Source organism: Panthera leo, chromosome A1, assembly GCF_018350215.1.
Source record: "Panthera leo isolate Ple1 chromosome A1, P.leo_Ple1_pat1.1, whole genome shotgun sequence".
NCBI classification, from domain to species: Eukaryota; Metazoa; Chordata; class Mammalia; order Carnivora; family Felidae; genus Panthera; species Panthera leo.
Genome location: NC_056679.1, coordinates 219,173,913 through 219,198,529, shown reverse-complemented (window position 1 = coordinate 219,198,529; position 24,617 = coordinate 219,173,913). Strand labels below are relative to the sequence as shown.

The following is a 24,617-nucleotide window of genomic DNA, read 5'->3' as shown; positions in this document are numbered from 1 at the left end:
TAAGATACTTCCATGTGCTTTCATAGTCTGCATATTTGTTAAGACTCGAGCAAACTTTACATTGTTTTAACAAATCTTAATTCCTTATTCATTATCCTGTTGCTGGGAGTTTGGATTTTCCATTTGTTGTTTTACAAATATATTTCTACAAACATTTTTTTTATTTTTTTTGTAGAATTAATGCTTTCTAAATTATACAAACTGGAATTATTGGGTTGAAAATATAAAAACTTGTAATTTATTATATATTGTTTAAAATATTGATTTCTGATCATTTCAATCAAATTATAGAGCTATCATTCACATGTACCTGTTTTGTATTAATCTGCCAATAATATTTTTACTTATATTTTCAACTTCATTTCTAAGATATTATCTCTCTTGTTTCTAAGGACAATTTTCACTTTTCTTTGTGATGACCTGTCGTCTCCATTTCTTCAATTATATTAGTTATAATTGAATTTAATTTCCCTATGTTGTTATCCAGTAGCTCCAATAACAAGTTAGAGTGAGGATGACTTTTCTATTACTGAGTTGTTCCTGATGTGTATTACATGTAATTTTCATGAGAGTTTCCTTCACCTTTCAGAATTTCTCTTAATTCATTGATTTTTTTTTTCTTTTTGTTGTCAGAGCCATGTGCTTTTTTGGGATTGTGATATTATTTGACTTAAACTCTGGAAGATTAAAGCTTCTCACTGTTTTCATATTTAAAAAAAATGTCCCCTTTGAACAGTATCTTGTTTTAGTGCTGGGGCAGAAAATACAGATTAACCTGGAATATCTTATGGTACTAGAAAACAAAAAAGTGCTCAAAAAACAAAATGATGGGGTATGTCAAAGGGCACAGGAGCCAATCTGAAAGAGCTCCCAGTGGCCAAATCTGAATGAATTCAAGCAACAAATTAAGTAACATTAGCTTGTAATCAAATACATAAAAATAAATACCCACATATCTGTCCGACTATAAATAAACTATTACATAAAACAACAAGAAAGAAGAGACACATTTCTCACGCAGAACAATTTCAAATAATTTTGTAGATTCTACGTCTCAAGGATTTGGAACATAAGTGTTTGTCCCTTGAGTGTGGGCTGTGCTTTAGTGACTCATTTCCAGAGTACAATATGGAAAGTGATGTTACACTGGAGATCTTAGGAAGATTTCAAATCAACATTCACATCATCAGTGATAAGTAATACTGAAAGCAAGTGCCCCGGCTGTGACATGATGCTGAGAATGACACTTTACCTCCGTGGTCTCGAAATCCCCAAAGCCCATAACCACAATCTACACTTGAGAAAAATATCAGGATAGTCCAAGTAACAGACATTCTACAAAATATCCGATTAGTACAACGTCATCAACAAAAAGAAATACAAGAAACCTTCACAGTCAGAAGAGCATAAGAATATATGACAGCTAAATGCAGGATCGTCTCCTATTGGGATTCTGGAAGAGAAAATGGTCATTAGGAAAGATACAATGAAATCCTAATGAAGTATAGAGTGTAATTAATAATAACATAGGGGCTCCTGGGTGGCTCAGTGGGTTAAGTGTCTGACTTCGGCCCGGGTCACGATCTCACGGTTCATGGGTTTGAGCCCCGTGTTGGGCTCTGTGCTGACAGTTCAGACCTTGGAGACTGCTTTAGATTTTGTGTTTCCCTCTCTCTCTGCCTCTCCTGCTCTCTCTCTCTCTCTTCTCTCTCTCTCTCAAAATTAAAAAAAAAAAAAAAACATTAAAAAAATTAAAAAAATAATTATCTATATATACCATTCATTATTTGTGACAAACATATTATAGTAATTTAAAATCTTAATAATAAGGAAAACTGGGTGTGGAGTTAATAGAAACTCTCAAATAAAATAAATGTTAAATAGTGTATTTTAAAAAGTCTTTTTGGGACTCCTTTCTGCATTATCATTTTATTTTATTTTATTATCATTATCATTTCATTTCTTTCAAAGAAATATTTAATAGATGCAAAAAATGCAATTTACAGAAACTAAGAAGGAAAGAGAATCTGAGTACCCTTATGACTGTTAAAGAAAATAAGTCAACAGCCCAAGTTTTCTTACAATAAAACTGCTGCATCCTAGGGTATTTTTAGTGAATTTTTAGTGAATTTAGCTAACAGTCATGAAAGCAATAATTCAATCACACACAAATTATTTAAGGTTATATGAATTGGTAACATTTTCTATTTCATTTTATGTGATTATCATAATTTTGATATCTAAATATGATAGGAATAGACCTAAAGAAATTTCACAGGGTGATATCTTGGATAAAAACACATGATTTTATAACAGTACAATTTTAAACAAAGTAAGAACAAATGGAATACAATAATAGAAAGCTATTATATCATTACCAAACATGAATTTTTTCAACTCTACAAGTTTAGTTCAAACAAGAAAAATCATTTAAGTCAATCCCTAGACTAACATACCAATGGGAAAATAAACAGTTCCATAGATACATAAATATATTTGATAACACTTCATATTCATTTATGATTTAAAAACAGAGCACATTAGGATGAAAAGGCCATTTTTAGTATAATAAAAAATATTTTTTAAAACAACCCTAAGAAACTTCACGATTAATAACAGAATGTTGAACTCTTTTTAAAAAAATCATGAGCAAAATAAAGATGTTCTGTCTCAAATCATCTATTCAGTATTGCATCAGAGCTTTCTTCAGTGCAGAAAGACAAGTAAAAAAAGGTGTGTGTTTTTTTTCCCCTTGATCCCACCAACATTCTCTTCTGCCAGATACTGCTGCATACATTACTCCCTTCCATAGCAAGACTCTCTAAAGTTTCTGGCATGTACTTTCTCTAATTTCTCTCCCTTCATTCCTTTTTAAATCACTGTAATAAGAATTCTGGATGACCGTATCATTGAAAGCAGAGCATCAAGTTCACCTATAATCTCTGAGAAACTAAAGTTAGTATTCAAAAGTCCCAACATACTTGACTTTCCAGCAGCGTCTGGCACAGTTAATCCACTCTTCTCCAAACATTTTCTTTACCTGTATTCTAAGACACTCCAGGCTCTTAGTGTTCCTTGCAGTTCAAGGAATGTTTATGTTCCATTTCATTCATCGTGTGTTTCATCTCTCCCCCCATATCCTCGTCTATCTCACACATGTTTCAATATGCGTCTGCCCCTGAACCCGGCCCTGTGTCCTCTTCTCTCAGAACACTCAATTACTTGATATCCTACAGTCCCGAATAAAAGCAAATCCATCTTTCCAGTTGCTTGGGCCAATTTTTTCTTTTTAATGTTTATTTATTGCGAGAGAGGGAGAAGGAGAATGTGCCCTTGAGCGGGGGGAGGGGAAGAGAAAGAAGGAGAGAGAGAATTCCAAGCAGGCTCCATGCTCTCAGCACAGAGCTGGATCTCAAGAACCTCGAGATCATGACCTGAGCTGAAATCTAGAGATGGAGGCTTAACTGAGCCACCCCGGTGCCCCTAAATTTTTTGAGTCATACACAACAACCCCAACACTCCATGTGTACTACTGCAGAAATTTATGTTGTATCGACGTTAAAGCCGGAAGCCAGAATGAGATTTTTAAAACGTAATTCATGTAATGCCACTCTTATGCCAAAAATTCTACAGAACCTCTTATTTTGCTCAGAGTACAAGTCAGACTACTTAAGAGGTCCTGTCTACATACTGTTCCCTATTGCTGCTGCAACAAATTACCACAAACCCAGTGGCTCAAAACACTGCAAATTAATTTTTCTATAGTTCTGGAAGTCAGAATAAAATCCAGGTGTCAGCAGTGCTCCTCTCTTACTGGAGGCTTCAGGGACGTCCTCACAGTTTCCAGATTCCAGAGGCTGTTTGCATTCATTGGCTTGCATCCCTTCCCTCCACTTCACAGTTTATCATCCTAATCCCTAGTTCCACTGTTATGTCCCTTTACTGATTTGGGCCCTCTTGCATCTGTCCCACGTGGGTACATTGGGATCACCTGAATAAAGCAGGCTAATCTTCCAATTTCAGGGTCCTTTATTTCATTACAGCTTCACAGTCTTGTTTTACTATTTAAAATAACATATTCATTGGGGCGCCTGGGTGGTTCAGTTGGTAACCGTCAGGGTGTTGAGTTAGGCTCAGTTCATGACCTTTCAGTTTTTCGGTGGGTGGTTTCGAGTCCCACAGTGACTGACAGTGCAGAGCCTGATTGGTTTTCTCTCTCTCTCCCTCTGCCCCTCCCCTGCTCACATGCTCTGTCTCTCTCTCTCAAAATAAATAAATAAACTTAATTTTTTTTTCATGTCCATCCATCTTTGAGAGAGAGACAGAGTACAAGCAGGGCAGGGGCAGAGAGAGCAGAAGACACAGAATCAGAAGCAGGCTGCAGGCTCTGAAATGTCAGCACAGAGCCCAACTGGGGGCCCGAACCCACAGCGGTGAGATCATGACCTGAGCCGAAGTTGGTGCCTAACCAACTCAGCCACAAATTCTGAGAATTAAGATGCGGATATCTTTGAGGGCCACTATTCTGCCTACTATTCTCTATGAGATCTGGGCATCCCGTTACCTCTCAGACCTCCCCTTCTACCACCTGTTTATTGATTCCTTTTTTCCACACTCACTTCCTTGCTCTTCTTGGAATATTCCAAGGAACTTCCTGATTTGGAGAGTTTTCAGTATATATATATATATATATATATATATATATATATATATATATATTCAGTATATATATTCAGTATATACAGTTACCTCTTTAACTTCCTCCAAATCCTTTGCTCAAAAACCACCTTATCAATGAGGAAATATCTGACCACCACCACCCTCTATGTCTCATTTCCCAATATTCCTCCCCTTGTTTTTCCTTTTTTTTTTTTTTTTTTTTTTTTTTTTGAGAGAGTGAGAGAGAGAGTGGAGGAGAGGGGCAGAAGGAGAGAGAGAATCTTAAGCAGGCTCTACACTTAGCACAGAGCCTGACTGGGGGCTTAGTTCCACGACCCTGGGATCATGCCCTGAGCCAAAAATCAAGAGTTGGACACTCAACTGACTGAGCACCCCAGGCACCCCATCTCTTCTTTTCTAATAGCTCTCCTCATCTTCTGAAATATTGTAATAGTAATATATTTATTATGTTTCTTTTTAATTTCCTGAATTTCCTACTAAAAACATGAGCTTCATGACATAGGATATGTTGTTAAGTTATGTGAACTAGTGAAATAACAGGTGCCTGCTCCATAACTATTATGGATTTGGAGATGAAGCAATCAATAGGAAAAAAAAAAAAAAAAAAAAAAAGACGACCTAAAGAAACAATTGGTAAAATACTCGAAAAATGTTTTCACAAAAATGAAAGCTCACTGCTAATTAGGATAATGCTAAGTAAAATACCAGACTGGGGGTTGGGGGTGTTAAATAACAAAGTTGGGTATCCAAAGTAACAGAACTCTCATATACTGCTAGTGAGAATATGTATTGGTTAACATTTAGGAAGCTAATATGGAACTCTCTGGAAAAATTAAAGCTAGGCACACACTATATATATCAGCAGTTTTACTCCTAATTATATACTCTAAACTTATTCAGTATACATACGTATCAGAATGCATATTTAGATGTTCATAAGGGCATTATTAATAATAGCCAAAGCTAGGGGAAGGGACACTATTGTATATTCATTATTAATATTATCTCACTAAATCCAAACACCTTCATATAAAGAAATCCTTTACAAAATGGGTTAATTTTATAAACCTATTTGAACAAAGGAAAAAAGACACAAAATAATATATGAACTATAATTATACCTGATTTCAGAAACATTAAAAAACTATAGTATCTTGTTTAGCAAGGGCTACATACAAGTTCAAAGTATAAAGAAAAGCAAGGCATTATTAACACAACATGAAGCCTATTGACACCTTCATAAAGGAGAAATGTTTTTAACATACCCACAGAGAAAGTTTCATAAGGCTAGCAATTTTCCATTTCCATTGATTTATATTTATTCATTAAAGTGTATATACATGTTTTATTCAACTTTCAGTATGAATTACATTTGAAAAAAAAAAAAACTTAAAGGTCAGTTAATAGGAAGTTAAGGGTAAAAAAACCTATCTTGCCAGTATAAAAATTGGTAAAGGATATAAACACTCATTTAAAGAAATGGAAAACACTTTAATAAGCACATGAAGAAATGCTTATCATCACTTAAAATAACAGAAATATGTTTTCATTCATAAGACTGGGAGAATTAAAAGATGATGATGATATAGAGATATGATAAAATGGTGAAGAAGCACTCTCATCCACCATTTAGCAATACTAATTAAAGTATAAAATCGTTCAAGACTGCTTCAGCATCTCCACCTTTCATCTTATTCCTGAAGATATGCCAGCAGTGTGTGAAATAACAGTTCATGTTATATTAAATTATTTTTAATAACTGCTTGCAAAAGGAAAATGATAAACAAATTATGATATATCCACAGGAAACTATACAGAAACTAAATTTTTAAATAAATCCTTATTTACTGAAACTGAGAGTTCTCAAATTATATTTTTAAGTTAAAAAATGACATTATATAAGATTGCATAAAGTACATCGCCATTTATGTAAAAGCAAATCGTACATGTGTGGTTATATAGTTCCATAATGTCTCTTGAAATATATACCCACTGCCAAAAACCACCTGGTAAATGCAATTATTTCTTAGGAAGAGAACTAGGAAGGCCTGAGGATCATGGTGGGAGTCTTAGTTTTAACTGCATACTCTGTTTTGCCCTTCAAATTTTATACAAAGTAAATGCATTATCAATTCCATATATAAATTAAATAATAAACACATAACAAAATAAGTTTGACACCTCTATGATGTAATAGAAATATCCCTGTTACCCATGCAGTTTTAGTTTTCTATTGATATCATTCTGAAAAGACAGTTAATATACTTATCATTATATTTTTTTAATGTTTATTTATTTTTGAGACAGAGAGAGACAGACCATGAGCAAGGGAGGGAGGGGCAGAAAGAGAGGGAGACACAGAATCTGAAGTAGGCTCCAGGCTCTGAGCTGCCAGCACAGAGCCTGACATGGCGCTCGAACTCGTCAACTGCGAGATCCTGACTTGAGATGAAGTCGGACGCTCAACCGACTGAGCCACCCAGGCGCCCCCATCATTATACTTCTTAAATAAGAATATAATTGTTTTCAGTGAGGTAACATACAGAATATTAACAACAACAAGAATATCATTATTAATAATGGTGTAATGAGGTGTAATGTTGGCTATTATATACCCTGGAGTCATCTCTTCTGGGTTAGAACTCCAGCTCTACAAGTTACTTGATTTGTGCCCTTAGAACACTTATTTATACAATAAGGACATATTTTTCTTAATTATAAATGAGAGATAATAATAAAAATATCTTATGAGGTTACTGTAAGTAATAATAAATAAATCAAATTTTACAGTTATCATTATCAGGATATATCAGTGTGTTTCAGATTATTATAAACTATATCTTATTTAATTCTCACATAAAACCATGTGTAATAATATTTACATCAATTTTTTTTGCTTTCAGAAGTGTGTAAGTATTAGCAGCAAGAAAAGTGTTGTTTTTTTAATTGTTTTACTTCTCTTGGTGATTTACACGGCAGTATTCTTTTTGTTTAGTGATTATGATTATGTGTGGTGCTCACTGTCACCTTGATAGATATTTTCAATTCTAATTTTTAATAAGGATAGAGAGCTCATCTGTTTTTGCACATTCACATCCTCTTTTTCCACATCATAATATCCTATCACTAGCTCTTCATCAGTTCAAAATATCACTCATTCTCCACTTATTTTGTCTAATTGATAATATGCCTTTGAGAAACTGTCCAACACAAAACTAACTGACTCCCATTTGCCTCAGATGATTACAGTAACTCTCTCCTTGGTCCACAGTGATTTTTAAATTGTCACGCCTGTCTTTTGATTGAGTTTGCATGACACAACAAAATTAGTCACTTATTCTTTGAAGTTTTTTTTCCCTCCCTTGTCTTCTATAATAATCCTAGTCTTGCCCTTCTTCCCCACCACCCCACCACCCCGCTTCTCCTTGGATGTTCTCTGCCTCTACTTGTATGCTATTTGATTTTTAATCAAAAGTCATGTCCTTGATATTTGCTTTATCTATTTATTGTTTCCCTTCAGAAACTCAGACATCAAGGATGCAGAAACTGGGTCTGTTCATGATTCACAACTCTATCCTTCTGTTCTGCTAGACTCAGAATAGTCGAACACATATGTACAAACTAAATTTGTTGCTAGATTTGATGTAGGTTTGTGGCGAAATTGGTGTCAAGGAAAATTGCAAAACTCAGTGGTCTTGGAGTGTTTTTGGGTATTTGGAAGACATAATACTGAACTGAGAAGTTCACTGATGGAATTTAAGCTAAACAGCCACCAAAATAGGAAATATTCCTTTAGAAAAAGGTCTATAATAGTATATGCTCTTACTTTGTAAAATTTCATACTTCATAAAATAATTTTAGTACTGGACTGAGAGTTAACATCTGAATTTAAAATTCTAAATTTAATAGTTTTATGTAATCCATAAACACATACAGTGTAGTTTTAAATGTGAAGTTAAAGAAGTGAAAGAATTTTACTGAAAGAGGGAATCTGAAATTTACATAAAATGCCCTTTGCCTATTGTGGATTAGGGTTCTAAGGAGAGAACCAAAGGAGAGAACTATATTCCAACAAAATTACTGCTCCCTTCTCTAAATTTAGCCCATCTATATAGAAACTTACATGTTCATACTGTTCTTTATTTTTGCTTTTAGTTGCAATTATGAGAAGCCATGGAACAGTTACCCAATTAGCATCGCAATAATAATAATGGCAATAGTAATAATAATATTAATAAAATATTAAGGTTAAATAATATTGTTTACTAAAAAATGTAGAAATTTAACTATGAATATTTAGGAACTCACTTCAGAACATTTATTAAAGTATTCACTCCTTTTCATGCTTTCATAAAAGGTAACTGAGAATCTGAATATATGAACATATACCAAGTGTGAAACATTGGTGAGCAAACACAATAACATACATCCCACTTTTTCATTTTCTTTCCTGAAGAGAACATTATTCTTCAGTACAATGGGGACAGAATTTAATTGAATATATAATTATGTATTGTCTCCAAGAAAGAAAATGAGAGGGCTTTAGTAGAAATTCATAATACAATAATAATTTCCCATGCTTCATGACCATTACACATGCACCTGTTACTGATAAATTACGCTGAGATACTTTCTGCTGAGCAAATTTATGTGAGATTTAATACATTTTTCATCTACAGAGATTTCTCCCGAGTTTTTGTTAAAAATCTACTCAATTTTCACATAATCTTCATTATAAAGTAATCATGTTTCTTAAAAGTTTATATTTGAAAAAATGATGGGTTAAATTATAGTTTTAAATTTTTATTTGAATTTGAATATTTTGAGATAATAAGTAAGTTTTCCAAAACGTATTTGGCACAGAAAAAAAAATTTAATCATTTTTTATTGTCATCAGTCTATTATTATTTTGAATGCCCTTCTATCTACTTCCAACTATTACTAGTCTTTGTGAATTCATTGGCCTAAAATCACAGAAAAAAAACCTTTAGAAAATAAACCCATAATTATCTTTTTTCTAAAATATATTCCAATAAAAGTAACTTCAAGGGATGTGACATAGGGAGGTAGATTTTAAGAGGTGCTATGTGGCTAACTGAAGAAACAGGAAAAGAGAAGAGGTTTCTGTGGGGAAGGGCTAATAAATTAGTAAACATGAAACAGGAATATACAAAAGTCAGGCTGTGGTAGGAAAGAAAAGATGACAACATTCACAGCCTCTCTGGGATAGTAACTCAAGGGGAAAAAAATGGGAGAATGAAAGGGTAGACTTTCCATAAATCCTTTAAGGACAATATCGGCAGTGGAGTGTGGTAAATATGTTTAGGTGGGGTGTGTGTATGTGTGTGTGTGTGTGTGTGTGTGAGAGTTGTTTCATGAAGGTTATAAAATGAAGTTGTCACACGTATTTATGAATAATATTTTTTAATTTTTTAAATTTTTTTAATGTTTATTTTTGAGAGAGAGACAGTGTGAGCAGGAAAGGAGCAGAGAGAGAGGGAAACACAGAATTTGAAGCAGGCTCCAGGCTCTGAGCTGTCAGCACAGAGCCCGATGTGGGGCTCAGACCCTTGAACTGTGAGATCATGACCTGAGCCGAAGTCGGACGCTTAACCAACTGAGCCACCCAGGCGCCCCTATATGAATAATCTTGATATTTGGTAGCATGTTATGCAAATAACTTCATGGAAGACTATAGAAAACATGTTATCACTACTACCAGTAAAACTTGTAAGTAAAAAGATGATTGTGGTTGTTATTTATATATGAGCATTCCATACTTAATTCCATTTATCTTGTAAATAAATGTCATTTATTTTTAACATGCAACATTTACCATTTGATGTTTTTCTTGAAAATGCTAAAAGGGACCCTATTTCCTAATATTTTAAATGAGAAAAAATATAATGCTCACACATTACATCTAAGCTCAAAACCAATTCTAAAATTTAGTAACCAAAGTACACTAAAATCTGTATAATATGAATAACGTGCTATAATGTTAATATGTAAAATGCTTAAATCCGTGTTACCTGATCACCTGAGGTTAATATGAATTAGTATGGCTTCTCTCTGTTATAAAACTTGGATACACATTCTTTTTGACAGCCTTTGATATCTTCAAATCATCTATGCCTGGTTTTGAAGTTTCATCCTCAATGCAAATGCATCTGGAATGCAACTCAACTACCTTCCTAAATATTGCTTTGTTAAAATATAGTGAGCTTTGAGGATGCAAGCATATTTTCCCTATATAACTTCTGGCTGAAATATCATTGTATTGAAAGATATAAATATTGTATGCATTTTGAGAATTAAAAACCAAGAGGTGGTCTGCCTGGAAAACATTATCAATGTTCCGCAGGCCAGGCTTCTATTTAAAAATGCTTTTATTACCTCTTGCTTGAAGATTAGTATAAGAAGATCTTAAGCACTCTAATTCAGATTTGTCTTATTTTGTGATCTTTGCATATCAGATAAATAATGTCCTGATCCATCCAAAAGTCCAAATGTCCCCTCATCAGGAAGGTCTAGAACCACCTAATCTAAAGGAGTCTCTGCCAATATCTGTCACATCATCCTCATTTACTTTCTTCCAGGACTTTTCCTATCCAAAATTGTCTACTGTGTTATTTGTTTCATGCCTCATTCTTTTAGTGGCTGCAATTAATAGGGTTCAAATAGAAAATAACCATATACCAACACTCTGCCTGCCCCCGCCCACTAAAATCAGATCTCTATATATTAAACAGTTAAAGGGTTTTCTGTTGTTGTCATTTGTTTGTTTGTTTAATGTAGGTCTTTTTTGGTCATATTTGGATTGTTTTTAAGAAATATTAACCCGGAATTTTTAGTGTCAAGAACAGTATTATTACAGTCGTTAAAATATCCAACTCTCTGAAGATAATATTTAACATCCATTAAAATGTTTGCAATTTCTGAACTCTTATGTAGCATTTTCTCCACGTGCTCGACTCAGATCTGTTCACCCCTGGAAGACTGCAGTGGGGAGGTCAGGGAAGCTTCCTCTCTCTATCCTAGTTCTCTATCCTAGATAGATAGATACATAGTTCTCTATCCTAGAACTACTCTTTCTCCCCTGTTAACAGGTTTGACTTGATTGTACCTACATTATTAAGGGTGAAAGGAACCTGGTCTAATATGGTGGGCACAGTTGGTATTTCTGGAATTTTGTTTAAGGTTAGGTTATTCTTTCATGGATCATGTTTTTTTCAGTTTTTGGAAGATCTTTCTTCTAGAAATTTACAGTGATCACTTTTTATGAGGCATTGTACATCAAAAGAGCTCCAAAGAAATACAGATAAGTAAAAAATAAAAGCATATACCTTGGCTCTCCAATCTTGACTTTTAATAACATTGATTTATGTGATGCAAATCCCAAAATTTCATTTCCACTTTACTTAAAATTACTGCAGAAATAGAACAGGGGGATAGTTGGTACTTATTTTTTTGTTGGTGGCTTTTGGGTTCTGTGCTCTATCAGAGATTAAAAGAGTCCCATAACTTCCTGTTAGCTTTAATTATTATTTTCTCCTTCTCTTAAAGGCAGATACTTCGTGAGCAGAGAAATTATATTTTCTCTACTATATACTTAATAGGAGTAATTAATATCTGAGTAGTGGGTCTTCTAGATATTTACTGAAAGAATGAATGCATACTTCATTTTTAGGGGGTTTGTGGAGCCCATAAGTCTACAGAAAAGGATGATTAAGAGGCGGGAACCAAATGCATGACTTCAAGATTAGATAGGACATGAAGGAGAGGAGATCTTAAGAGAAGTCCGTTTCAGAAAGTGAATACTAATGGCAACTCTGGAAGGAAGAAATAAAATTACAAATGGGAGCAGGTTCAGAAGAAAGAACCCAGAAAGAACTAAAATAAAGATTGAGCTATTTAGGAAAATGTAAAAAAAAACTGGCAAACTAGGACAGTATTTCTTGATCTTAGCACACTTGATGTTTGGAACTAGAAAATTTTATGGAGGTCTGTTCTATGCATTGCGGGGTTTAGCAGTAAACTTGGATTCTGCCAACTAGATCCCAGTAGCAGCCCCTTTACTGCCACCACCTGATGGTTTTATTGTACCAAAAAATGTAGACAGTTACCCTAATTATTTTTAAAGTATTATTATATTTTCACTTCCTGGAGTGAATTGTCTTACTATGCTCACTCAAAATCAGGTTATTATTACCCAAATATGTTATTAATTTTTTGGGGTGTTAGGGGTTTTTCTCAGTATCTGGTTTTTATTAAAAGTCTAATTTTAACATGCTCTTCCCCACTTGAGAGTAATTATTATATAAAGTGAATACAAAATTTTTGTAGTAAATAAAATTAGTATTTCTTTGACCACTGTTTATCTGTTACAGCTTAAAGTAAATTCAAGAGTATCTAGGTTTTTTATAGTTTAAATTCATGTTAATTAATAGACAGTGTAGTATAGATAAGAGTATCTAGTTTAATGTCATTATGTATATTGTTTGAATATTTGGAACCTAGATATTTGAAATTATTTGTCCAGGGTGATTGAATCAGGCAATAAGAAACCGTGATTAAAAGTTATACTTAAATAAAAATAGTTTATAGTTATAATGATTCTCAAATCTTAAATTGGAAAAATGTAATATGTCTATAGAAAGATGCAAAATGAAAGCAACATAGTACAAAAGTAGATTACTTGAAGTTCAAATTTAAACCCCTTGCTATGGAAGTTAAAGCGAGGTGACATGGTGTTATCCTATAAAGGAAACTTCTTAAAGGCAAATTTTGTTATTATCTCACTGAAAAGAAAAAAAAATAACTTAACGACAATTATATTTTGGTTCAGGATGTATTTGATTGAATGGTTAGAGGAAAATGTGTTTTGATCCTCAAGAGCTGAACAAAGAAATGCTTTGAGTGAGTTCATTATTGGCTGGCTTCGTTGTTTCTTGTTTGTTTGTTTAATTTTAGAGAGAAAGAGCCAGGACGGGGGTGGGAAGGGGTGGGGAGAGACAGAGAGAGAGAGAGAGAGAGAATATTAAGCAAACTCAGTATGGAGACTGATGCAGGGCTGAATCCCACGACTCTGGGATCATGACCTGAGCCGAAATCTAGAGTCAGACGCTCAAGCAACTGAGCCACCCGAGTACCTCTTGGCTTGGTTTCTTAATAACAGTCATGGCAATGACAATTTGGCGACTGATCTATCTCTTTTTCTCTTTCTTTCTCTCTGTTTATTTCTTCTTTTTTTTCTAAATGGATTTTAAAATTCTCATATACTTTATAATGCAAAATATTATTAAATTAAAAATGAATATATAGTAAGATGAATATATTAAAATTAATGTGGATAAAACTAACATATATAATTACATAACATGAATATATAAATTAAACCATTCACATAATCATAGTTTGATTTCATACATGAAGGAATGAAGGCTAAGAGAAGTAGGTTGATTTAACCACTATGAGAAAAATAGTAGTAGAAACAAGGTTATATCCTAAGTCTTCTGATCATTGATTACATGTTTTTCCTTCTTTTTTAAGTGCATTTATTTATTTATTTATTTATTTATTTATTTTTGAGAGGGAGACAGAGTGTGGGAGTGAGGAGGGGCAGAGAGAGAGGGAGTAGAGAATCTCAAGCAGGCTCCACACTGTCAATGCACAGCCGGACACAGGGCTGGAACCCACAAACCATGAGATCATGACCTGAGCCAAAACCAAGAGCCTGTTGCTTAACCCACTGAGCTACAGAGGCTCCACAATTATATGATTTTCCTAAGCTTCCCTCAGCTTTTACCCAATGATAAGCAATAGGTTTTTCCCTCTGTTTCCCTTAATCAGTAATGGGCTTTTATCTGAGAAATTATATACCAATCTATTCTTTATAGGATTTGGTTGGCAAATTGTTTAGTATTAAAAAAAAAAAAAAAAAGATTCCCTCTTCACGCATGTGCTTTCAGTCTTGTCCTCACCCTATCAGTGTAATTCTCTCCATTTTCTTATTCTGAGCTTCTCAAATATTTCCCACTACAATGGGGTGTCTATCATTATCTTCCATATGTCAAGTAATTAGAACATGTATTACTAATATATCTAAACCAACCTAGATACATCATTAAGCATCAATGTTACATTCCTACTTTAAAGGTAGTAAAAACTGGAAGTGAAATTTCTGAAAGAAAGGATAAATATGTATTAGATTTACTGTAAGTACTTTTAGAAAGAATATTTAGGGAATTTAAAATGTTTTATATCCATCGTAGTATATGTTTATTAAAATATTCTATATTGCACATTGCCTTTTTGACATCTGCAAATCTGTTTATATCTAAATAAGGTTTTTAATTGTATAAGTAATTAATGCAATATAAATAATAAGTAATTAATGCAAGTACTATACTATAGAAAAGGAAAATGTTTAAATAGCTATTTCACAGGTCATGACATGAATAAATGATTCAAACTACAAAGTGGTCCTGAAATATAAACCAAAAAATAGATACTCTGGGCATTAGAAGTAAGCTTATTGCTACAGAATATAATAAATTTCTGTTGATCTAGTAATTCAGCACATATTATATAGAAAGGAACTAGTGGACACATCCCATAAATTCCTTATGTTTGTTCTTGTTAAAGAGTTTTCTGACTTGCCTTTTTCAAGCAGAGTAAATAAGAATAAAATTTGGTTTGTATATCAAGATGCATATACAAGTATTACCAGTTTTAATTACCCATAGGGATTTAAATTCTAGACTAGTTCCCCCCCCTCCCCCAAAGAACCGAGCAGGACCAGATGATTCTGGGAATTCAATCCAGTGCAACTCAGGTCAATTCAATCAATGAAATACAGACGAATAACCCAAATAAGCTCTTTGTTCAGGAAGAACCAAAGAAAATTATTTACCGTATAGTTTCTTTGGTGTAGATTTCTGTTATTATATTTTCATGTGGTTGCTTTCATTAACTAAAAGTTGCCTATCACAACAACCATAAAATGTACCTTAATCCACTGATCTTGGACACCCAATCAGATGTGACCTGTGATAAGTCTGCTACTGTGTGCTTTCTGGTCATATTGCTCAGATTGCTGCCACTTTTCCTTCTCCTTATAATTGATATAACATTTAACCTTTAATGTCATCTATGCCATACTGGCAGACATTTAAAGATGACTGAAATAATTGGAACATGAAAAAACATATCAAAGTGTTTTAAAATCAATGAAAAAATACTTTACATAACTTTTAAAAATAGTTTTTCTTAGAGGATTAAAAATTATTAGCGCATTTTAATTGTTTGGATGAAGCTATTAAAGTTTAGGTTAACGCAAAATTCTCCATCACGGTAATGTATCTATCATAACTTTATAGTGTTAACATAGGATGTATTAACATGTGATTATATTTACTTTTATCTTGCTAGTGTTTCCCTTTCTTCTTTGATATATTTTTATACTGTCCATAAAAATAATAACCATGCCTATTAACACAAAACCTTTCTTAAGACACTAACTTCTACTACATTCAGATAGTGCCAAAAAAGAACACTCAAAATGAATAGAAGATAGTTCACACAAGCATTCATTGTTACTTTTCATTCGACTCCCAACCACAACTAATTTTCCTCACTTTTATAAGTGAATAGAGTAGAAACTTGTCTCTGTCCACATATCGCAATAAGTAAACCACTTCTACCTGCTTGTTTTCTATGTATTTTTCCTTTATATAAATGTGCCCACAGTGAGACTTAAGAAAAGTAAATAACACTCATATCTGAAATAAGTTTTCTTATAAAAAAGCTATTTTTTTTGGCCTTAGGTCATATTTTTAATGACATTTGCTTTCTCATTCTATAGAATATTAAACTACTTTTAAATGTCTTTTCCTCCCTGCGAAAATCAAGAGCGATGGGAACCATTGCATATGTATCTATCTATCTATCTATCTATCTATCTAGTCATTTCAAGTAGCCAGATTGACGTATAGTTTTCTCACTATCATTGATTTCTGACTACAAATTCTAAAAGCGTAATTTTAGTACTTCTTTAATCCATGAGGAAATGGACAGAATTAATTCTATCAAGTGAATTTCTACCTTTACCATGCTGTATTTATTTATTCTGTGGTTTTTGAAATTATAATTTCTATTCCATAAACAAAAATTGCTTTATGGATATTTAGAGAATAAAATTTATAAGAATGATGATCTTGATAACCTTCAAATTTTCCTAAGACATGTAAAGAAAGAATGTAAATATTTGCCATTTCAGTGCAAACTTACCTTGCCCACGTATTGGTAATCAGATCCTGTGTATTCCTCCAGTAAGAAAAATTGATTCCACATCCACCCACGTTTTTGACGATGCAGAATTTTGCCATCACTCCTAGGTACACGTGCACCTAAAATTCTTTGCTGGGGTACAGGAGTCCTTCTGAACATTATCTCTGGAGAACAGAAATGTGGCAGGCATACCCAGAGTAGAAACAGTAGCAAAAATTGGTATATTGTCATAGTTCACTTCTTGAAAATTTCCAACGTGGATGAAGAGAAAGCAGTCCTATTTTATTGAGTTGAATTTTACTGTGTTTCAACTGGTTTCCAACATCTCATCAATGTTTTGGACATGTTTCCAAAAGCTTCAAACAAAAAAACAAACAAAAAAAAGTCAGTTGAAAACATTATGAATGTTACCTGTTACCTTAAATATGAAATTGATAAAGATTAGTAGCAAACAAAATACCTACTTTCCTGCTGTTTTATAAAATAATGATTACTTTTGGAAGATATTGCTTGTCTAGTAACATGTCAGCAATTTATGAAAAGATCATGGTAAATAATGTCTTTCAGACAAATTTTAAGGAAGAGACATATTAAGCTTTGTTTCTTTTTTCTTTTGTGATTATAACAGTTTTCAGGAATTATGATCCCTATATGGAGTAGGGATGAAGTTAATTTTGCACATCAATTTTTTCAGAGTAACAACATAAATTAAAAAACTGAAAACAAAATATTGATTTATTTAAAGCTACAGAAAACATGCATCTGTTGTGCGATGCAATGATATTTGAATGTTTTTAAACAGCAGCAGTTTCTTCCAATTTAATTCTGCTCAAAGGTAAAAGCAATAGAAGAACAAATAAAACACTTGAAGTGCCTTTGGCTGAAAGGTTCTCTCTTCCCTCTTAAAGTAGAAAAAAATCACTACTAAAGTAGATCCATTTGTAATATAATTCATACTACTGTGTAGAGGGAGTGAATGACATTGTCAGCTGTACTCCCACTAGAAAAGTTCTGAGACTAGAACTCCACACTGCCCCAGCCTGACTAGGGAGGGCCATAGATTCCAGGCTGCTCTCCACCTCCCTCCCTCTGCTTGCTTCCTCAACCCAGGTAACCCTATTAAATATAAATCAGATTATGTCACTTATCTGAACAAAAAACTCACATGAAGTCTCCTCTCACTTTAATTAAAACCCAATGCCTTACAAAAACCTACAATTCTGTACTTGATTTCATGACTACTGGTCACTTCTCTGACCTCATATTTTACCCCAATCCCCCGTGTCACCTCCTAAAACTGACTCCTTTCCAGCCAAAGTGTCCTTCTTCTTTCACCTTGCAATACACTTCATATTCTCCTCTCCTAAACTAGAACTTTCTACTTTTTCCTTCTATTTGTAATGTTTTTCCACATAGAGGTCCACTTGGTTAGACTTCTTGCCTCCTTCAGGTCTTTCTTGAATCCTCCCCTAACATTCCATATATACCCATATACTATAAGTGCTTTATTTTATTCGGGATGCATTCTGTCTCCCTGCTGTAATCCCATGGGTTGTTTTGCTACTGTATAACAGACTCTTACAGCAGATGATCAATAAACATTTTAATTGAATAAATGAATATATTGTAAGTTGATTAAAAAATCTGAGTACCATTCCTTTTTCTATGTAGTTATGCTCCAACACTTATGTATGGAAATACACTTTTGAAATCATGATTACTTTATTTTATTCTTTGTTTATATTACTGTTAATCTTCACAATCTTGTTTTTATTTTAAAATCTTCTCTATAGATTGTTCTTTGTTTGTTTCCTGTTAGGTAAGGATTTTATTTCAGAATAGGATAAAACATTTCTTATAAAAAAGTAGTTTTGGTACCGAAGGATTGAGTTCCTTTTCTCTAATATGGCAAGCATTCTAAGTCCTGCAGCATTGACACTGACATTTATGCTTTCATCCACAATAATCTGTTAGCAATCTGCTTATTCTTTTCGGTTTTCTTTTATTAAGAAGATTTAAAAGTTAATGCAAACATGTTTTACAGATAAGATTAATGGTGAAGCAGTATTCCCTTGAGTGTATTAAATGACAGTGGAGTTCTCTACAGCATGTGAAGCATTCAAAATGACAGATGTAAACTGTATTAAAAAATCATGTATTGCTATACTTGGAGTATAGAAATTATCTGATACATACAATGATTTTACCTTACAAAGCACTGACATTACAGAAACTTAAATTGTTTGGATTCTAAGTAATAGGAACATGTACCAAACCAATGTTTGTCTTTTTATGTAACAGGGCACAATAGATAATATTTCCAGAAACTTTCACTGTTCCTAAAAATTAGAGGGCAGTGTGTATAATTTACTGTATCTACTTTCTGTGAAAGCTTTAACACTTACTGAAGCAACATTCTCATTTCATCTCTTTTTTTCATTTTAAAAATATATTCCAGCAACTATAAGATATATTGGCGATCACTTTCAATGCAATTATAACTATCTATAATTTTAAAAGTTTAAGCATCAATATTTTGGGGAATAAGCAGGTGGAGATGATAACTGTGAAAATTGCTAGTAAATAATTGGAGCTCTACATACGCATGGAATTTTTTTTTCATCATTTTTCTGGTTTCTATTATTTAATAAGTTTCCTGTAGGGTCTATAGTACAATGTATTATTTAATACTGATTTAAAATAATTAAAATATGTTAAAAATATATTTTACATGAATTAAATATTTGATAAACCATTTCAAATGATGACAAGATTAAATAAAATTTTTAAAAGCAAAAGTTTTAATTTTTTTAATGATTTTTTAATTTATTTTTGAGAGAAAGAGTCAGAGAGCAAGCAGGGGAGGGGCAGAGAGGGACACACAGAATCCCAAGCAGGCTCCAGGCTCTGAGCTGTCAGCACAGAGCCTGATGTGGGGCTCAAACTCACAGACCACAAAATTATGACCTGAGCTGACGTCTGACGCTTAACCACCCAGGTGCTCCCAAAAGTTTTAAATTTTGATTATTTTGATTTATGATTTTTTTTTACTTTATTTGATTGGGCTTTTGGTCCCATATCTAAAAATCTTTGGGGACACCTGGGTGGCTCAGTCAGCTAAGCATCTGACTCTTGATCTCACCTTAGTTCAATATTTCATCTGTCTCTCGCCTCCTTGTGCTTTCTCCCATTCTCTTTCTCTCTCTTTCTCTCAAATAAACTTAAAATCTATGCCTAACTTAAGATCAAGAAGATTCATCTCATGTCTTCTTTTCAAAGGTTTATTGTCTTAGTTCTAACACTTAGGTCTATGATCCAACTTGAATCAAGTTTTGTATATAGTGTGAGATATGAATTGAAGTTCTTTGTTTTGCATATGAATATCTAGTTTCCCAAGCTCCATTTGTTGAAAAGTCCATTCTTTCTCCTCTGTATTGCCTCTGTGCTTTTGTCAAAAATCAGTTTGTCTACATATGTGTGTCTATATATGTCTACATTTGCATTTTATATTTAAATTTTATAATTACCTTGAAATTTCTATATAAAAGCCTGTGAGGATTTGACTGGGATTGCATTGAATCTTTAGATAAATTTGGGGAAAATGGCCATCACAGCAACATTGACTCTTCTGACCTAAAAACCCTATATATCTCTACATCAATGAGTTCATCTCAGTAATGTTTTAGAGATTTCAGTGTACAGATCTTGCTTACTTTTTATCAAATATCACCCTAATATTTTCATATTTTGTTGTTATTTTTATTTCTAAACCACTTTATTGAGATATGATTGAGATACAAAAATCTGTTCATGTTTAATTTATACAACTTGATGAGCTTGAACACTGTTAAATACATTACTTAATAATGATTTTAAATCATTAAAATATGTTTAAATATATTTTAAAAAAAGACAAGCCAACAATATATAATATCATATTATATTTGGTTATAGACATATCTATAATATACAAAGAATGCTCAAAATCCAAAAATCAAAAAGCATAAAGTCCAATAAAAAATGGGGAAAGTATTTGAACCGACATTTTTACCTATAGAAAGCAAAAATGTACATGAAAAGGTATCCAACGTTGTTCGTTATCTGAGATACGCAAATTAAAATGACTAACTATTGGGGCACATAGGTGGCTTATTTGGTTAAGTGTCCAACTCTTGATTTCAGCTCAGGTTATGATCTCATGTCTTAAGGTGGAATCTCAGTGCTGCTTAAGATTCTCTCTCTCTTTTTTCTCTTTTTCTCCCACTGCCCCTCCCCTGCTTGCTCACACACTCTCTCAATAAATAAATAAATAAATAAATAAATAAATAAATAAATAAAGTGACTATTAACGAGTGTTAGTGAGAATGTGGAGGAACTAGAACAATTCTACACTATTAATGGGAATGTAAAATTATATAATCTCCTTGGAAGATAATGTGGTAGACTGAAATAATGACACCTCAAAGACATTCACATTCTAATCCCTGGTACCTGTGGAATCTGTAAATATGTAAAAGGGACTTTGAAGATGTTATTAATTGAAAGATTGTAGAGATTTCAAGAGAGTATTTTGGATTATTTAAGTGGGATCATTGTAATCATAAGGATCCTTGTAGGAAGAAGGCAGGAGGATCAGAGTCAATAGTAAGAGATAAGATCACAGAAGCAAGGGGTCTGAGTGCCCTGAGCAAGAGGGCAGCAGCCAGCATGCAGGAAGCTTAGAAACTATAAAAGGAAAGCAGTGGATTCTCCCCTGTGGCTTCCAGATGGAACACGGCCCCTCGACACCTTGATTTTAGACTTTGACTTCTAGATATGCAGCAACATAAATCTATGTTGTCTTAAGTCACTTGGTTTGTGGTAAGTTGTTACAGTAGCAATAGGATTGGTAGATGCTTAAAACAGTAAAAGTACATCTATAATATAATCCAGTCTTCTGCTCCCAGGTATTTATAAAAGAGGAATGAAAGTATATGCTCATTTAAACGTTGTATATGAATGTTTACAGAAGTTTATGGATAAGAGAAAAAACCTGGAAATAAGCCAAATGTTACAGGTGAATGGATAAACAAATTAGAGTATATCTGTACAATGCTATGTTACTAAACAATAAAAAAGAATGATATTTTTTGGTTTCACATGTAAGGAGCTTGAAATTACCACTCCAAGCTAACACAACACAAACTTGAACAGATTAAAAAACCAGCAATTCTTCTTGGATCCATAAGAGACAGAAGGACTCTGGGCAAACTACTGTTCCCAAGATTGGAGAGAGAGACATGTGAATAGAAGGAAACAAGACTTACCAGCAGAGACTCAGGAGCAGAAACCATCTTAGAACCAGTAATGGTAGAGGAAAACTGAACTATAATTGACAAATTAATGGAGGCTTAGTGCACACAACTCTCAAAATTAAAAACTCCAGGAGACCCAGCCATGCTGTTTGGGGAGGTGCTCCTCAATACTTGGAGATTTACCTATGGGGGACTCACCAGTTTCCTACAGTAAAATGTCATAAAAATCCCCATATGCTTTCAACAGGGAAGGAAATATTTTGAAATGCCTCCGAACACTGTGTTCCTAACAAGGTCTGCCCTCAGGGAAACTAGTTAACCAGAGCCTAACTTGGAGTATTATCAAAGCCTAACTGACCTGAGGGAAGGGAAATACAGAATTCAATCCCATATAGCCTTCAGGTTTCTCCTACAGAGGGAAAAAAAAAATGAGGAATGCTTGTGAAGTTCACAGTATAGGGGCATAGGCTCACTAAAAGACAGTTACTAATCAGAGGCTATAGAACACTTCCCCCGTCCCCACACTTAAACATCCCATTACTACAGGAACATTTACAGCAGTTCCATTTCCAGTACAATATAACCAGCTATCAAGAAGAAAATTACAAGGGATACCAAAAGACAAAAAAAAAAAAAAAAAAAAAAAAAAAAACAACACAAACTGGAGAGACTCAGCAAGCATCAGAATCAGACATGGCAGGAATGTTGGAATGATCAGACTTGGAATTTAAAGTAACTGTGGTCAATATATTAAGTGTTCTGATGAATTAGGTAGATAGCATATTAACAACAGATGGGCAACATAAGTAAAGAGATGAAATCCTAAGAAAGAACTAAAAAGAAATGCAAGAAATAAAGAACACTGTCACATAAAAGATTAGGCTCATTAGTAGACTGGACATGGCTGAGAAAAGAGTCTTTGATCAAGAAGATATACCAGTAGAATCCTCCAAAACCTTACACATCCATCCTTATATATTTGTCTAAACCCATAGAATGTATAACACCAAGAGTGAACCATAAGGTAAACTATGGACTTTGAGCAATTGTGATGCATCAATATAGGTTATTCCTTGGTAAGAAAATATACCATTCTGGTAAGCAATGTTAATGGGAGAGGCTATGTATTTTAGAAATCTCTGTTCCTTCCTCTTAAATTTCTTGGAAACCTAAAAATGCTGCAAAAAATAAACAATTCATAAACACACACATAAAATAAAAATAGAGAATTGTATGAAACAAACCAACAGTTAATTTGTCCCATGTAAATTCTTCCTGGGTATGGTCTATGCAGCTAGAAACCCAGTTTTAGACTTTTCAACATATTGCTCTTTCATTATAAATATCACAAATAAATATTCTTTCACTAAACTCAAAATGTGGAACATCTTTGACACTTCCATTAATTCAAGCCCATCTCCAACATAGTCTGTCAATATATACCCTTGTTTTTGTTTTCTTCTTCATAGTGGTCAGCTCTTTTTTTTGTTTTTCTTCCTATTGTATGTGACAACACACTATTTTACTTATTTATTTATTTATTTTTTTATGAAAGAGAAAGAGAAAGAGTGAAAGTGAGCAGGGGAAGGGAAGAGGGACAGAAAGAATCTTAAGCAGTTTCCACACTCAGCAGGGAGCCTGATGTAGGGCTGGGTCTCACAACCTTGAGATCATGACCCGAGTCCTAAGTCGAAATTAAGAGTTGACTCTTAACCAACTCAGCCACCCAGGAACCCTTATGTTTTTGTTTTTTTTTTTTTGAGAGAGTCAGAGAGCAAGCGAACCAACACACTATTTTATGTCATCATTTCATGCAAAAAATGTACACTAACAGGTTTCCTTAACCTTCATTTTTTTTTACTTAAAATATATCCTGCGGGGTATTAGCTAAATTAATTTTCCAAAAACCACTTCACCCTGACCCAAATCAATTAAAAATTTTAAATATATTTAACTACCAGGATAATAACATGGAACCAAGTGATATTTAAAAATATATATTTTTTACATTATTTCTGATTGGTTATTTAGTTTCAAGCCTGATATGTAACTTTTTATGTACATAAACTACTCCCTCACTAATACATAATTCTGAATCTTGTCTAGGTATTTATACTTTATTGAATTTCCCTCACTAGTGAATTGTTACTGTGTATATATAGGTGTGTGAGTAAACATTTCTTTTTTTTTAAGTTTATTTATGCATTTTTGAGAGAGAGAGAGAGAGAGAGAGCACTCACATACAAGTGGGGGAGGGGCAGATAGTGAGGGAGAGAGAGAGAGACATGATGCCCGATCCCCAAAACCATGAGATCATGACCTGAGCTGAAATCAAGTCAGATGCTTAACCAA

General features: G+C 33.5%; 1 protein-coding gene across 3 annotated transcripts in view; it reads right to left on the bottom strand.

The window, feature by feature from the left end:
- CDH10 (cadherin 10) overlaps window positions 1–17,202 on the bottom strand; it is a 123,574-nt gene extending 106,372 nt beyond the window's left edge. For all 3 annotated transcript variants that reach the window (XM_042908194.1, XM_042908178.1, XM_042908187.1), the window contains exon 1: window positions 16,972–17,202. In XM_042908194.1, the coding sequence (XP_042764128.1) occupies window positions 16,972–17,202 (231 nt within the window). The remainder of the gene's footprint in view (window positions 1–16,971) is intronic.
- Between the last annotated feature and the right edge of the window lie 7,415 nt (window positions 17,203–24,617).